We start from the raw sequence: 17,898 nt of genomic DNA, 5'->3' as shown, positions 1-17,898 counted from the left end.
ATATATATATATATATATATATATCGGTTTCGATATATTGCACACTCACCTCAACAGTACTCACATAGATGTGCATGGTGAACAATCGAAATCTTACGTTTAGACTGTTGTACAATATAAAATATTTAAATTTTACGATCAACATCAATTATAATTTATTATAAAACAAGAAACGTATGGTCCGACTTATATAACTTTAAATAAAATTAAAAACAATATATCTTATGACATCTTTTCTCTTCATTAATTGATGAAATTGCTTCTAAATGATTTCCCGTATTTTAAAAATATTTGGTTGACCCCTAAAAAAATTATATGCTATACTTTTCATGTCAAATGCTATTACAATAATCATATTTTACCATTTTTATCATATAAATTAATGAAACTGAGAGAATTTGGTCCTGCGATGTAACCTGATTTCTATGTCAAATTTGGGTTGTTTTGAAATTTCGGTATGTCAAATTAGAAATATTTTCATGAGTTTATAATTGAATTTCAAAGTAAATTGAAATTATATTAAAGCAAAAATGAAATTTATTAACCTCTTCATTATGCATAGTAAAAACAATCGCGGTTGATAACAAAAAAATATTATTATTAAAGAAATATATCACACGTATCATTTATTCATGTTGGTGATGTTAGCAACAGGGAAGTGTTATAAGTAGAGGTGTTCATCAATCGGTTCGGTTCGATTTTCGGTTTTTTATTTCGGTTTTTCCGGTTTTCGGTTTTACAAATATATAATCCGATATCAGAACTATTTTCTTCGGTTCAGTTCGGTTTTCTATCGAAATAGTTCGGTTATTTCGGTTTTGATACAATTATTTAAATTAATAAAATAAATATATTGTAAAATATAATAATCGAGATAAAGAAATGATATGAAGTTCAAAATATTGGATTTCATGTATGAAGAGACAACCCACGGCTAATGCAAATACATTTGGCGCCTCCATATGCTATTGTCACTCAATTATTTCACATATATAAGATGAAAAGACACATATTCAACACCTTGTCGTATGTGGCTTTATCATCATTATATATTCTGCATGCAACCGACTGACCTTAAAATAAAACTTGAAAAAATACGCACATATACGTGTACACACACACACACAAAATACAGAACAGCTTGTAAGATGGTAAAAACAGTAATAATACGCAAAGAGCAAAAACGTGTAAAGATCACATTCAAACTTTATACATATATATATGACATTTACACAGATTTCCTCTCAAAGATTTAAGTTTTACAAATTATTTATCTAACAAAGTTTTGATGAGCGAAATCAAGAAAAGTTAGAAGTCCAAAAAACGGAGAGGGGGGGAAGGCGGAAGGGGAGGGGGTGTTGGGGAGACCAACTCCAGAGTCTCCTTTCACGCAGCGACGTCCTTGGAGGACCATTTACACCGCTGCTTTCACCTAACTAAACTCACATTCAAACTGTAATAACACGTCTACATGGAACTTGTATCTTACTCTCAAAACCGGCAAGAAGTGCCGAGCCTCTGTCTCTGATGCTGATAAAGGGTGACAGACTTCTTCTGGGCAAATGCAGGGTGAAGCAGCTCCTGCAATTTCTCCAAGAACAGTCCCCATTCTTCATCAGTCATGTCCGCTAGCTTCACAAAATTCACGCTTGCTGGAAGCTGCTCGTCCGCACTTCTGTGGCAAGATGATGAACTCAGAGAATAACTGTTATCAGGCTTCGATCCTGGGAATTTTTGGAACTTCTGGTTCTTATTGACTAAGCTAATATTTTTCACGGACATGGACAGCTTTGAAATACTTGGATTCTTGGATAGGTGTGGAGCATTGATGAAACTCTGTTCATCATCTTCTCCTTCATTTTCCTCCTCCTCGATACTTTCTTCCAGCTTAGAAAGTGGAGTACGTAAATTAAAATTACCAAATCCAAAATTGAATGGGTTTCCTGCCACAAAGTTTTCGGAACCCAATTTCAGGGTGAACTCATGTCCACCGTCTTCACAATCTATGTCAAACTGAAACTCGTCAAAATCTGTTTTATCTTTGGAAAATGACACCTCCTCGGTAATAAGCCTTCTAGCCTCAATACATATAACCTCAAGCTCACTAGGTTCCTCCTCACTGCTGCGAAACTCCCTACTCATCATCTCTCCTATCTCAGCAAGACAGAGCCCGTAAGCAGCAGCTTCCTTGAGAAAAATTGTACAAAGGAATAAGACCCGCAAACAAGCTTCTCGAATCATAGGGAGTTCGTTCCGCAGCATCTCTGAGTCACGAACAGGGTCAAGATCTTTTATGTACACAAGTTCATCATCAGAGAATGGGATTGATGCCTGAGGCCAATGAATCCACTCAAAATACGGATCTTCCAAACTCTCGGGCAAACTGAGGCCGTGATCAATGGGGATCAATTCCACTTGACCAAATCTTCCATCACCATCGAGCTTCCTAACTAAAAGATTACCTGCATGCCTATCTGTGTTGAGAATCCTAATGTCTAAAATACCAATGCGATGCACAGCAGAAACTGGGAAACTTGAGGTTCCATGGTCACTAGCATCATAATCATGTGGAATGAACTGTTGGAAGGATGCAATCTTGCTGACAAGATTCTTGTTTTGAGGCCTGTTTCCATTCACGCCATCATTCACGTTGAAGATGGAGTGAGTTATCTTGACCAGTGCCGTGGGTGGAACATTAGCAAAATGATCGTAATCGAGAAGATAAGCAGCCACTTCTCTGAACCCCGTTTCCCCAACCCTAACAGAGCGCTTTAAGCCAGGTTGACCAAGAGCTTTGCCAACAAAACCTTTTGGATTGTTAGGTGCAAATGGTTCCTCGTCTGTGGGCTTCACAATGGCAACACTCTCACCTCTGTTGTTTCTGAAATAATAAGCTCCTCCAAGCCCACTATGAACAGGGACGGGATCAACTCCATTGTCGATTGCCTTGATGATTTTCTTAACGAGTTGTTTTGTCTCGGCAAAACGCATTGATTGCCCCAATATCTCTATTGGCCCACTCTGATCTCTTTGTTGAACGTCAGCACCAGTGGGTGACAAACATGGAGTTGAAGAGCTTCGGTGGAGTAAATTCCTTGTCAGCAGGAGTGGGGAATCATTTCGAATGGCACTGAGATCGTTCTTCAGCACCTTATCGCCAAAAGTCAAGGAACTCTCCTCAATGGGAAAATTTATGGCAACCTGTAACCTCCTCTTCAGTGTGTGAGCATTGTCGATCCGGTCCAACTCCATACCCAGCACACATCCTGTTTCAGTCTGCACAAATACACGTCTCCTTCCGGTTGGTTTCACTTCCATCCTATTGGATCCATTATAATCCCCACTGCCATGTGGATTCGTGAAAAAAGCCACAGCCATCTGAGTCTGAACAGGGCTATCCAAATTACGAGACATAAACGGATGAGAAACACTAAAAATGGTTCTTATCAAAGCCGGCAACCAAGATGTTGACAGGGAGAGCTCTCCCCTCTCTCGATGGTATCGAGAAATTAAAAAGTCAACCAGAAAGAATTTTCTAATAAACAATCATTGATCCATTGCCATTCACCAAGATCTGAACTGCCACCCTTTACAAATTCTGCAACTGAGACAGAGATTTACTCAATCACTCCATTGGGAGAGCCACGTGACAATTCCAATCAAGCCTTTGATCAAAATCTGGAATGGAGAAATAAGAAAATCAAATCAAGTAAAAAAGAGAAAAATAATTTTTTTTAAAAAAAGGCACTTAAAAAAGAAAGAAAAAAAGCTTCATCAATCATTCAGGATTGCTTGCAAACAGCAGATTCACCCAAACCTGTGGTTAATTCCAGAAAAAAATCCACAAGAACAACAAAATAAAAACATCGATCACATAGATTTCTTGAATTAACTTTTCCAAGAAAATCAACATCAAACACATTCTAGAGCAAGGAAACACCAACTGCTCAACTATTTAACATCACGTGAAAATAAATTCTAGGCAACAATAAATTCTTTTCAACAAAAACAGCAAATCAGCTGATCCACGCAATAGACACGAAATCGACTAATTAAGAACAACTTCACACTCCGCACATCACTCATTGTCATTAAATACACTCGTCTCACTCACATCTTAACAACAACGCAAAACTTAATAGCATCAAGAAAACTTGCCGAGACATAAAAATATGCTCGCCACTACACAACAAAATAAATAAAAAAACACAAAATATAATGTTAAATGGGGAAATCAACCCACCGGAACAACAGATCTGAAGAATTCTTGCGATTACTTCCCAGTTACCGTACACCAGAAAAGGCAGCCCATAGAAACTCAATGCAGGGAAAATCCGAACCGCCGACGGTCGGAGATGAAGCGACCAGAAGGTTCAACGGCTAGGATCAAAGCAACCAGAAACCCTGTCTCGCTCGCTCCGTGCTTCCTCTCTGTGTCTCTGTCTATTAACACCTGAACTTATCTGCATAAGCCTATGCATATTTTATATAAAGGCCTGATTTCTATTTCCTTTTCCCCTTTTTGTATTTACCCTTTTGCCACTACTTGCATGACGTGTATATTTCAAATTACGTAAATAACCTTTCCGAAAAAATTAATTACTTTTTTAACAAAGTGATTTGTGATTTAATATTATAAAAAAAATAATATTATTTTATTAAATTAACTAAATTGGGTGTAAGGGCAGGAGGAATATAATAAGGCTCCGTTTGGTTGAGTATATTAAGTAAAGATAGATTAATAGTCAAATATTTATCGTTAAAATTTTAAGATATTTTAATAATCATTTTGATTTGGTTTAAGATCTAATTTTATGGATAACTATTTGATTAATAGTATTGGATCTTAAATCGGGTCAAAATGATTATTAAAACATCTTAAAATTTTAACGATAAATATTTGACTATTAATCTATCCTTATTTAATCCACTCAACCAAACACACCGTAAGTGTATATAATAATTTAAAAATTCAAAAACTCAGATAAAAATTTAAAAAATATATCTTAAAATTTTTAAAGATAGATAAGATACGATAATTATATCATATTTTATCATTTTAATTTTTGAAAATTCTCTTAAATCATTTGACAATAATTATTTGATATATTTATAATTTATTAACAAATCTGATGCAAAATTCCTTTGCATTTGAGAAAACTAAATTTGAAATTCATTAATTTCGATTATAGTTTTAGAGTAAGTCTCTTGTGAAACTGTCTTACAAATCTTTATCTGTGAGACGCTCAACCCTACCGATATTCACAATAAAAAATAATATTCTTAGCATAAAAAGTAATATTTTTTCATGTGTGACCCAAATAAAATATCTACATCACAAAATACGACCCGTGAGACCGTCTCACACAAGTTTTTGTCATAGTTTTATTGTTAATAATGAAATAATAGATCAAATTTTAAAAAAAATATATATTATGTATTTACATATTAATTACACAAATTTGAATTTCAAATGACACAATTTTTTAGTGAATTTGAAATTCATTATAACTAACATAAAACACTGTATAAACATTTCATGTTGGATTTGAAGTTTATGATCATATTTTTCGTATGATAAAAGTTCTATTTTTTTCTGTAGTTACAGTCTCCTTTCAAGGATCGTCCAGAGATAAATCTCAGCCGTTGATGAGTATATGAAAGCATACATCTCACTAATTGAATTCCCCAATTGGCTATTTCCTTTCAACTGCATTTGTCAACTTATAATTTCCCATATAATTAATGTCAGTGGCCATACTAGGTCAAATTATTTATTTTCTCATTAATTAATTCAACCAATAATTCATTAATTATTTATTGGTAATTAAATGCTTTTCCATTATTAGAATCTTTAATTTCGATTCGTATCAATATTAGAAAATTATAAATGTTAATTTATTTTTTATATTGATTTTTTCTCTCTAGTCGCGAACAAAATATTTTGATCAGAATTCCGAACACTCTCCTTTGAAAAAAAAAATTCAAATTTGAATAAATTGTTTCCGATTATTTATATTCCAAATTATTTTTTTTAATGGGGACTTGAAAATTGGAGATGACATCTTGTCACGTTTTGCTTAATTTTAACTTATCAAAGGTTTAAAGGAATCTCGAAACAAAATCTAGGAAATTTTGAAATAAAATTGAGAAGTCCAATACTGCATCCATTAATTAGGACTTTTTTCGATTAAAAATATCTGCCATTTTATCAGATAAATACTGCATCCATTAATCAGACTGAGTGTTTATTAATTATTAATAAAAATAAAAAAAATATCAAAAATGCTGTCCCACTCCAATTTTTGTGCTCGAAGTTTCGAGAATATTTAATTTAGAAAATATGATCTTGATTTCAGCTTTAGTTAATTAATGCAATACTTGGGCAAAAATGTCTCCATGCATCCAACTTGTAAATAATTTAATTCATTAGTTAATCCCCACAACTTCAGCACTTGTATCTCATATATTCTTATAAAATATGTTGAATTCTATTCATCTTTTCTCCGAAAAATTTCATTTTGAGTCCTCTACATGGTTACATTTTGGTTCTAGTCCAAATTTTTTTTGGTAATTTCACTTACTTTTCTTGACATATTCAGTACATATAAGTGTATTCTCATAAAAAAATTTAAATTACAAAACAAACAACCAAAATTATTTAAAAAAATGAAAGACTAAAATTTAATTATGACAACAAACATAAAATACCACAACCATATAGCTACAAAAGTTGAGGAACAAAAAATAAAAGCAAATTTTTATTTTTTATTTTTTTTTACTTTAATAAACTCACACACGTGGCAATTATTGGTTAACCACCCAATAAAGATATGCATTCAATATTTTTACTGATAAATAATAAATGTGTTGAAAATTAATATTTTAATATTGAATATTTGAATATTGAATGATGAATATTTGAATGTTGAAAATTAGTAAAATTAGGTGTTAAATATTGAAATTTGTGTGTGATGATGAAGGTAATGATGTAATTTATTTTTGGATTATTTGTAAAGATTTTCTATAAATAGATCTCTCATTTGTGAAGAAAATCACAATTGAGTTGAGAGAAAAATATTATAAAGTGTGTAGTGTGATAATTTTGAGAGTTTGAGATTTTTACTTTTTACCGTAAATTTTTACTTTTTCACAACACGTTATCAGCACGAAACTCTAAAAGTCCTCCATATTTTTCCAAGCTCCAAAACAGAAGAAAAATGTAACAAAAGTAATAATATTTATTTTATTGTTTATTTATTTATTGTTTATATATTTAATATATAATATAATGTTATTATAAATAATAAAAATAAATTTTTCAAAAAACTTGTTATAAATCATGGGAGGATGTTAAGACGACATCCCACACTCCCGGTAAGGGATACGACAAGTATAAAAGCCTATAAGGTTTTTTAACAAAATAACTTATGACACCTAATTATAATAATGTGATATGATATACATAATTATTTAAATATGACTAATATTATATACACCATATTATTACCATAAAATTATACAAATACATACATTTATTTTCTTATACACCAACGGTAATAAACGGTAACAAAACGGCTAGTTTTTGCTCTATAAATACAATCTCACAAATACATTCAATCACTCCAACTTTCTCTTCTTCTCTAAAAATTATTCTTCATCAAATTTTCGAAGAAAAAAAGAAGATGGCTTTCACGAGGTTATTTTTAATTATTTTGGTTATCATACTCACCAGTCTTGTATTTATCGGAGAATATCCTCCTCGTGTGTTTTCTTTATTTTTACGAATACTTGTACTTGTTGTTTATCCATTACTTTGTATTGCAATATTCATTAACTAATAAAATGCATCGTAATTTTTAGTACCACCATGGCAAACTTGGCAAAGCTCGAATTCATCGCTCTTGATATTACTGGGAAAAACTATATGCCATGGACTCTTGATGTAGAAATGCATCTTGAGTCATTGGGTCTAAGCGAGACCATTAAAGAAAATGGTATATCTTCATCACAAGAAAAAGCAAAAGCTATAATATTTTTACGACGACACCTTGATGAAGGTTTAAAATGTGAATATCTCATCGAAAAAGATCCCATGGCTCTGTGGAAAGGATTAAAAGAGAGATTTGAACATATAAGGGAAGTTATACTTCCGACCGCCCGTGATGAATGGAATATGTTAAGATTCCAAGACTTTAAAAAAGTCAGTGATTACAATTCAGCGATGTATAGAATAATCTCGCAGTTAAAATTTTGTGGACATGAGGTTACAGAATCGGAAATGCTTGAAAAAACATTTTCCACGTTTCACGCATCAAATATAACACTACAGCAACAATATAGAGTGCGTGGATTTGCGAGATATTCTGAACTCATCGCCTGTCTTCTTGTGGCGGAAAAGAACAACGAGCTATTAATGAGAAATCATCAGTCCCGACCCACTGGATCAACAGCATTTCCAGAAGTAAATGCTGTAAGCAAAAATGAATTTAAACCTGGAAACCAAAATCAAAGTTACAGACAAGATTTTGGTCGAGGACAAAATCGAGGTCGTGGTCGTGGTCGTGGACGTGGACGTGGACGTGGAAGTGGTCGTGGTCGTGGACGCGGCCGTGGTTTTGAAAATAATCGAGATAGTTATTTCTATAACTCATCTCAAAAGAACGTCCCAAACCACCCACCGAAAAGGCATCAAGAGAATATGAGTGTTAATGAGAATCACTCAAAAAGATTTGAAAGTTCTTGTTTCAGATGTGGTACTCCAGGACATTGGTCCCGTATTTGTCGAGCCCCTGAGCACCTTTGTAAACTTTATAAAGAATCAATAAAGGGGAAAGAAAAGGAGACCAACTTTACTGAACACAGTGAACCTTTGAGTGGTTCAACTCATTTTGATGCTGGAGATTTTCTGATTGATTTCTCAGATAATGATCAATTTGATGGTGGAATAAATATGTAAAATATTTTATTTTTTATGTATTCGTATGATAATGTTTTATAGTGTGTTATATTGTATTGTATTTTATTGTCAATAATTTTATTTCATTGCATATTTTTTTGAAGTTCAAATATGGAAAATGCTACGAACCAAGCTGAAGTTTGCATACCTGATAGTGGTACAACGCACACTATCCTCCGAGATAAAAGATATTTCTTGGAACTAAAACCAACAAAAACAACGGTGAATACAATATCAGGTCCTGTAGACTTGATTAAAGGATGTGGTAAAGCACAATTTTTGTTACCTAATGGTACAAAATTTTTGATCAATGATGCTTTATATTCACCACAATCGAAAAGAAATTTGTTGAGTTTTAATGATATATATTCCCATGGGTATGATACTCAAACAATGAATGAAGGGAATGAGAAATATATGTGTCTTACCACATATAAATCAGGAAAGAAATATGTGATTGAAAAACTACCAATGCTCCCTACTGGATTGCATTATACACATATACGTCCCATTGAATCAAACATGGTAATTGATAATTCTTCAATATTAACCAATTGGCATGATCGATTAGGACATCCTGGTTCAACAATGATGCGAAGAATTATAGAAAATACACATGGTCATCCATTGAAAGACCAGAAGATCTTTCAGAATAATAAGTTTCAATGTAAAGCATGTTCTCTTGGAAAACTTATTATAAGACCATCACCAGCCAAAATCCAAACTGAATCACCAATGTTTCTTGAACGTATTCAGGGTGATATTTGTGGACCAATCCATCCACCATGTGGACCATTCAGATACTTTATGGTATTGATTGATGCCTCCAGCAGATGGTCACATGTATGTTTATTGTCAACTCGAAATGTTGCATTTGCAAGATTACTTGCTCAAATAATAAAATTGAGGAATCAATTTCCCGATTATACAATCAAGAAAATTAGACTTGATAATGCTGGTGAATTTACTTCCCAGACTTTCAATGATTATTGTATGTCTATGGGAATCATTGTTGAGCATCCTGTTGCTCATGTACATACTCAAAATGGATTGGCTGAATCATTGATTAAACGTCTGCAAATGATTGCTAGACCAATGATTATGAAAACAAAGCTCCCTATTTCTATATGGGGACATGCAATTTTACATGCTGCTTCATTAATTCGCATCAGACCAAGTGCATATCATAAATACTCCCCATTGCAGCTTGCATTTGGTAAAGAACCAGACATTTCTCATCTGAGAATTTTTGGATGTATGGTGTATGTGCCTATTGCACCACCTCAACGAAAGAAAATGGGACCTCAAAGAAAGATTGGAATTTATATTGGTTATGATAGTCCATCGATCATTCGATATCTTGAACCACAGACAGGCGACGTGTTCACAGCACGTTTTGCTGATTGTCATTTTAATGAGGAAATCTTCCCAATGTTAGGGGGAGAACAGAAACATACCGAAAAAGAAATTACATGGTATGTATCATCATTGTTACATCTGGATCCAAGAACAAAACAATGTGAAAAAGATGTACAGCAAATTGTGCACTTGCAAAGAATAGCAAATCAAATACCAGATGCATTTGCAGACACAAAAGGGGTAACTAAATCATATATACATGCTGCAAATGCCCCTGCTCGAATTGAAATTCCGAAGAAACAAATTGAAGATAGTCATGATGTCATTAAACGCCTGAAGCGTGGAAGGCCAGTTGGTTCCAAGGATAAAAATCCTCGAAAAAGAAAATTCATAGAGAAACACAATGATCACAAAATAGAGAATGATGTTCCTGAAGAAACACATAATGATCACAAAATAGAGAATGATGTTCCTGAAGAAACACATGATGATGAAAATGTTTTGTCAGAACCACAAACTGACGAGAATCATGAAATCTCTATCAATTATATTAATACTGGAAAAATATGGAACCGAAAAGATATAGAAGAAATTGATGATATATTTTCTTATAATGTGGCAATCGACATCATAAATGATAATGAAGATCATGAACCAAAATCTTTTGGTGAATGTAAAAATCGGCAGGATTGGATAAAATGGAAAGATGCCATCCAGGTTGAATTGGATTCGCTAAATAAACGTAATGTTTTTGGACCTATAGTCCTTACACCTGAAGGTGTAAAACCTGTTGGATACAAATGGGTTTTTATTCGAAAGCGAAATGAGAAAAATGAAATAGTAAGATATAAAGCTCGACTTGTTGCACAAGGTTTTTCTCAAAGGCCTGGAATTGATTATGAAGAAACGTATTCTCCTGTGATGGATGCAATTACGTTTCGGTATTTGATTAGCTTGGCAGTATCTGAAAATTTAGAAATGCGTCTTATGGATGTTGTTACAGCCTACTTATATGGATCACTTGATAGTAATATATATATGAAAATCCCTGAAGGATTTAAGATGCCTGAAGCACAAAGTTCAAAACCCAGAGAATGTTATTCTGTGAAATTACAAAGATCATTATATGGGTTAAAGCAATCTGGCCGAATGTGGTATAATCGGCTAAGTGATCATTTGATGAAAAAGGGATATGTAAATAATTCAATATGCACTTGTGTTTTCATTAAGAAAACAACATCCGGATGCGTAATTATTGCTGTATATGTTGATGATTTAAACATCATTGAAACGAATAATGAAATTCATGAAGTTGTGTCATACTTGAAGGAAGAATTTGAAATGAAGGATCTTGGAAAAACCAAGTATTGTCTGGGTTTACAAATTGAACAAAAAGAATGTGGAATATTTGTTCACTAGAAAAATTATACAGAAAAGATCCTTAAACGTTTTAATATGGATAAATCAAATCCTTTAAGTACTCCAATGATTGTTAGATCATTAAACATAGAAAAGGATCCATTTCGTCCATGTGAAGATGATGAAGATATTCTTGGTCCAGAAGTACCATATTTAAGTGTTATAGGTGCCCTTATGTATCTTACAAATTATACAAGGCCTGATATATCTTTTGCCGTAAATTTATTGGCAAGATTTAGCACATATCCAAGAAAGAGACACTGGAACGGAATTACACATATATTCCGTTATCTACGAAGAATGACAGACTTGGGACTTTTGTATTCAAAAGATGCTAATCCAAGTATAATTGGTTATGCCGATGCTGGATACTTATCTGATCCACACAAGGCACGTTCCCAAACTGGATATGTATTTACTCGTGGAGGCACTGTAATTTCTTGGCGTTCCCAGAAACAAACGCTCGTAACAACTTCATCAAATCATGCCGAGATTATTGCACTACATGAAGCAAGCCGTGAATGTGTGTGGTTAAAATCAATGACTCAACATATCCAAATCTCATGCGGATTATCATTCGACGAGAAGCCTGTGATACTATATGAAGATAATGCTGCATGTGTTGCTCAAATGAAAGAAGGATACATAAAAAGCGACAGAACTAAACATATTCCTCCTAAGTTCTTCGCATTCACCAAGGAGCTTGAGAAGAATAAATGTATTGATGTTCGTCACATTCAATCAAGTGAAAACTCATCAGATCTCTTCACAAAGGCACTTCCTACGACAATATTCAGAAAGCATATATATAATATTGGGATGCGCAATCTACGAAATTTGTGAAGAATTGTTCGTGTCAACATGAGGGGGAGTTTACGTGACTGCACTCTTTTTCCCTTACTATGGTTTTTATCCCAATGGGTTTTTCCTAGTAAGGTTTTTAACGAGGTAGTATAAAAACACGTAACGAAGACAATCATTATGATCATCATCACAAAGGGGAGTGTTGAAAATTAATATTTTAATATTGAATATTTGAATATTGAATGTTGAAAATTAGTAAAATTAGGTGTTGAATATTGAAATTTTTGTGTGATGATGAAAGTAATGATGTAATTTGTTTTTGGATTATTTGTAAATATTTTCTATAAATAGATCTCTCATTTGTGAAGAAAATCACAATTGAGTTGAGAGAAAAATATTATAAAGTGTGTAGTGTGATAATTTTGAGAGTTTGAGATTTTTACTTTTTACCGTAAATTTTTACTTTTTCACAACAAAATGCAATATTTAAAGATACGCATTCAAAATATTTTGGTTATAATTCCATAAATTTACTACAATTATTAATTATCACCAACATACGTTGCAGCAGCAACATGAAGGGGTTGCGCAACCTCGATGAAGTTATGCAACAGAAAAGACAAGAGTTCGATCTTACATAAAAGAACAATATATTATATATGCACCCTTTAATCAACCATCTTTCAGTGTAAAATAAAAAAAATTCCGTTGTACTGCTATTGTTTTGTTCATATAACGAGACAATGGATGATTTATAATATAAGGATAATAAATTTAAATATATGGATAACATGATTATTTTTAATTTCTATCCTTTTATAACTCGATTTAAAAAAATAAAAATAAAAAATTGAAATCTTAATTATCCTTCGCACCAAACGGATAACTGAGAACTTGAGGTTACAATCAATTCAAGAAATGGATGGATTTTTGGATCAAGAAGGTATAATGGATCTATTTCCTCCGGCAGCACATGGACAAAGTAAAATAATAATAATAATTAGTTTTTTTTTTTTTTACTTTTACGTAGAATTATTTTATACTATAATTATTAGTTTTTTTAAAAAAAATAAAAAAATTAAACTTAGAGATTTGATTGATCTTATGAAATCATAGTACACGTATATTATAGGGCCTAAATAAGAATTGCATCTGATTTTAATTTAAACATTATTGTGTATTTTTTATTCTAATCGCCAACATTATTATATATTTTTAACATTATTATGTAACATCAAAATTATTATGTATTTTTACTTTAATTAAAATAAATTTTACATTTTTTATTTTCTTGATTTAATTTTTGAATTCCTACTCAGTTTTGCCATTCCACGTACTACGCAGTCAACTGGAAACACATTATGAGTTGAAGTAAGATGGAAGGGTAAAGAGGAGTACTAATATTAAAATCCTAATGGGAAATTTTCTTTTACGGGAACTCGCACCCGTTATCTATCGGCTGTATACCTAAATGCAATGGTCCGTGAGAGGGTCTAGAGTGGGATCGGAAGGGTTAAGGATTTACTCGTGGTAAGATATCATATTGTTCGAGGAATCCTAAATGTTGTTGGAGGAAAAAATCGTCAACAAAAGCGTTCTAGTGTGTTGTAGATTCTTATCCAATTAGACTTGTATCATTTGATGATGTCATGTGAATGACTACAAACATGTGAAGTGCAAAATGTTCGACTGCATGTAACAGACTTAAAACCGCATATACGCTACTTCGTACACCTTTTTATGAGATGTTTTTCATTATATTGTAAGGTCATCTCCAACCACAAAATCTATTTTGGTGCAAATTTTACACTAAAATAGTGCGATTTCTGCACCAAATACAACATCTATCTCCAACCCATTTATTTCAAATCTTACACCAAAAAGAATATTCTCGGAATATTCCATTTACTTTACATATATTAATTATTATATTTTATTTAATATATTTAAATTATGATTAATGTTTTATTATTAATAAATTTAAATAATAATATTTAAATTTATCTTCTAAATGTATTTTTCTTTCGATTATTGTATTTGTATTTGTATTTGTATTTGAATTATGTGTTTCAAATTGCATTTGTATTTCAATTATATTTTTCATTTTAGTTATGAATTGTATTGTTATAGAAATTTTTTGTATTTGTATTAAATTATATTAATTAAAAATCATTAAATCAAATTAGTTTTTAAATATTAATAATTAACATAAATAAATAAATATTTTAAAAATCAAAAATTATATTTTAAAAAATTTTTAGGATTAAATATCTAATTATTAAAATAAATATTATACTATTATTTTATAATATTTACAATTTTTAATACAAATATTTATAATAAATACACATTTAAAAAAAATAAAAAAAAATGACCCCTGCCCCAATTTGGCACAGGGGTCTCTTCTGCGCAAAATTTGGCGCAGGGTGAGAGGGGTTGCGCTATTTGGGTGAAATAGCTAGCGCAGCCCCATTGGAGCATTAATGCTGCGCCAAAATGGTGTAAGCGCAGCGTTGGAGTTGCGTGACTTGTTTGTTTCTTTTATTACTTAAAAAATATATTTTAATGTATATACAAATTTAAGAGGAGGTTGACATTTATCACAATTGTGAGTAAATCGAAATTTGTTTATTTTTCAAACATTGTGAATCAAACACTATACATGAATATTACTAGAAGATAAAGAACTCCATATAAGTTCAGTGTTCCATGCGTTCCCAATATTCAAATTCATGTGAATGATGGTGGATCAAATTCTATGCAAGATAACTTGAACTCCATGTTGCGGACGAACCATGAAAATCTGAATCGGAGAGTGAACATAACTAGGTGAAATCACGAATCTGTAACGTTGAAGAATCATGGAAAGGGCGATTTTCGCTTCCTCTATGGCGAAATTCAGGCCAACACATGTTCTTGGTCCGAACCCAAAAGGCGAAAATGCAACCGCGTTGTTGTTGGTTGCTTTCACAATCCCTTGAGCAAATCTTTCTGGTTTGAAGAGATGAACATCTTCTCCCCATATTTTGGAGTTGTGGTGAAGTGCCAAAGGGGAAATGTACAGCTCGATTTGTGGTGGGAGAGTTAGTTTTCCCAGTTTGGTTTCCTTTTCCACCTTTCTTTTGATTGCGGGTACTGGAGGATACAGTCTCAAAGTTTCCTCGATGATCATATTCATCTGCATGATCAAAACCATAGTGCAAATGAGAGAAATGTTCATTGGGGGTAAGAATTTAGTCTGGAAAGGTGTTGGACTGGCTCAAATATTATTCCAATTCGCATTCAAAATTATTGTCATTTGGATATTTTTTGAAAGAGCTAGAAAATAAAGCTCTGACCAAATGAAACGAGTTAGAATAAGAAATCTGAGTTGAATGGTATTTTATGATTTATATCTCGAGCACGAATATGAAAAAATTGGTAGTGATATATGCCAATTCCACAGGGGCTGTTCTGACTTACAATTTTCAGCCTTGCTATGCCATCTACAGTAGGATTTTGGTCACCAAACAATTGCATCACTTCTTTCCTTGCTTTCTCTTGCCATTCTTCATCCACAGCTAAAAGAAGAATCGTCCATGTGAGCAACGATGTTGTTGTTTCATGTCCTGCGAAGTAAAATGTCTTGCACTCATCAACTATATCTTCAACAGAAATCCTCTTGTTTTTATCAGGATCCTCGTACATTTCAAGGAGCTTTCCCAGAAAATCAGGCCTGCAGGAACTTTCTTTGTTTGCCTTTCTTTCTTCATATCTTTTACTTATAATCTTCATTATACAGTCTTGAATCCCTTTCTCTATCTTATCGGATTCACGATCATCGTTGCTTCTCAAGAATCGGCTGCAATACAATTTTTACTACGTCAATTCCAGGAAATTAATAAGCCGAGCTTCAAGAATGCAGGAATATATAGTATTTACACCTGATCACAGGAAACTTGGTTTTATGAGCATTTCTTGAAACTATTAATGTCATATTCATCAACATATCAAAAACATTCTTCCCTTCTAGATAACTGCTGCCAAAAGCTGTCCTGGAAATGATGTCTGATGCAAATATTCTGAACTCTTCGAATACCTCAATCTCTTTTCCTTCACATGCTTTCCATTTCTCCAGCATTGTCTCTGCACTTTGGATCATTGCAGGAATCATGTCCTGTGTATAAATAGTATATAACAATTTTTAGGCAGTTTCAATCACCAAGATATTTGAAAGTACTTGATCTTAGAGAATCATAAATATCTAGTCCTAGTTACTTTCAGGCTTTCGGCATGGAAAACATGGTTAGCCAATTTTCTCATCTTTGCCCATTTTTCACCTTTCGAAGACGACAACCCATCTCCGAGTAGCTTCTTGGCATACCCTTCGAGATCTATTTTGGGGTAGTTATAATTTTTATTGGCGAGAATTTCTTTAACAAGCTCGGGTTGAGTCACCACCAGCTGAGCTTGAGGACCATACCAAGTCAGAAAATTGGCACCTATAAAAAAGGAAAAGATCGAAGAATTCAGAGCTCAAATAGAGAAAAGTGACTGTTGACTTTGAAGATTTGCTGAGAATTTCTTACCGTATAGGTTTGCCCATGAATGAATTTGGGGTAAAATTCTTGGGAATATGTTATGCGAAATATCTCCCATTGCTTTCTCCATAGAAACCTTTCTCATACTTATAATTTCCTTCGTGTTTCCATGTAGAAATTCATATGAAGGACCATTTATCCCTTGAGATTTCATCAGGTACTGCACCCGAATAGGATTCAACCACACTTTCTGAAGAAATCCGAAAAGGGTTGACAAGAAATACAAGAAAACAGAGCTTGCAAGAAGGGTAATTATCTGTACAAAAATAGCCATCATGTTTTGCTGATTTCTATAGATCCGGCATCCACATTCATTGATCAAGTTTAAGAAAAAACTTATATAAAAAGAGAAATAATTGTACTAGATTGTACTAGAATAACTAGTCATGTTTTGGCTCCTTCCATTGATTCCAAGCTTTCATAATCCAATATAATGCAATGAAATCTAGTGGTCCCTGCAAAATGGAAGGCCTGAAGTTATGTTGAAAGGGATGATTTGGTTAAATAAATTGCACGGCTCTTGGCTTGTTCAAAGGGGAAGGACTACTCAATTTTTTATTTGAAATTGGATATCGAAGTAATTTTCTCAACATATATACTCCCAAATACTAAAGAGTGTTCTGGCTGAATTTATAAAATGTTTAAAGACTTCAGTAATTTTCCTATTAAAGACGATCTTATAGTGTTGTAAAATATCAATTATCAAAGGGGTAAAAAACGATCTTATAGTGTTGCAAAATATCAATTAGGCTGTGAGAAGCGGTCTGTAAATATATA

General features: G+C 32.8%; 2 protein-coding genes across 2 annotated transcripts; both read right to left on the bottom strand.

Annotated features, from left to right (window-relative positions):
* Window positions 1-1,204: 1,204 nt before the first annotated feature.
* LOC140979709 (phosphatidylinositol 4-kinase gamma 5-like) lies at window positions 1,205-4,472 on the bottom strand. The gene is made up of 2 exons (XM_073445252.1): window positions 4,244-4,472; window positions 1,205-3,678 (listed from the first exon to the last, which is right to left on the bottom strand). Exon 2 carries the CDS (start codon window positions 3,412-3,414, stop codon window positions 1,492-1,494), a length of 1,923 nt encoding a protein of 640 aa, XP_073301353.1. The 5' UTR covers window positions 3,415-3,678; window positions 4,244-4,472; the 3' UTR covers window positions 1,205-1,491.
* Window positions 4,473-15,154: 10,682 nt separating this feature from the next.
* LOC140978655 (cytochrome P450 CYP749A22-like) lies at window positions 15,155-17,652 on the bottom strand. The gene is made up of 5 exons (XM_073443851.1): window positions 17,110-17,652; window positions 16,799-17,022; window positions 16,465-16,697; window positions 16,004-16,382; window positions 15,155-15,719 (listed from the first exon to the last, which is right to left on the bottom strand). The coding sequence occupies exons 1-5, from the start codon at window positions 17,396-17,398 to the stop codon at window positions 15,291-15,293; spliced, it is 1,554 nt and encodes a 517-aa protein (XP_073299952.1). The 5' UTR covers window positions 17,399-17,652; the 3' UTR covers window positions 15,155-15,290.
* Between the last annotated feature and the right edge of the window lie 246 nt (window positions 17,653-17,898).

Source organism: Primulina huaijiensis, chromosome 6 (genome assembly GCF_012295235.1).
Source record: "Primulina huaijiensis isolate GDHJ02 chromosome 6, ASM1229523v2, whole genome shotgun sequence".
Lineage (NCBI taxonomy): Eukaryota > Viridiplantae > Streptophyta > Magnoliopsida > Lamiales > Gesneriaceae > Primulina > Primulina huaijiensis.
This window is presented reverse-complemented; position numbering and strand designations above follow the sequence as displayed.

Coding starts and splice junctions, on each gene's coding strand:
- LOC140979709 (XM_073445252.1), bottom strand. CDS start 3,414: ATGTCTCGTAATTTGGATAGCCCTGTTCAGACTCAGATGGCTGTGGCT.
- LOC140978655 (XM_073443851.1), bottom strand. CDS start 17,398: ATGATGGCTATTTTTGTACAGATAATTACCCTTCTTGCAAGCTCTGTT. Junction 17,023..17,109: donor TTCATGGGCAAACCTATACG/GTAAGAAATTCT, acceptor CCTTTTTTATAG/GTGCCAATTTTCTGACTTGG. Junction 15,720..16,003: donor GCATAGCAAGGCTGAAAATT/GTAAGTCAGAAC, acceptor TTGATCATGCAG/ATGAATATGATCATCGAGGA.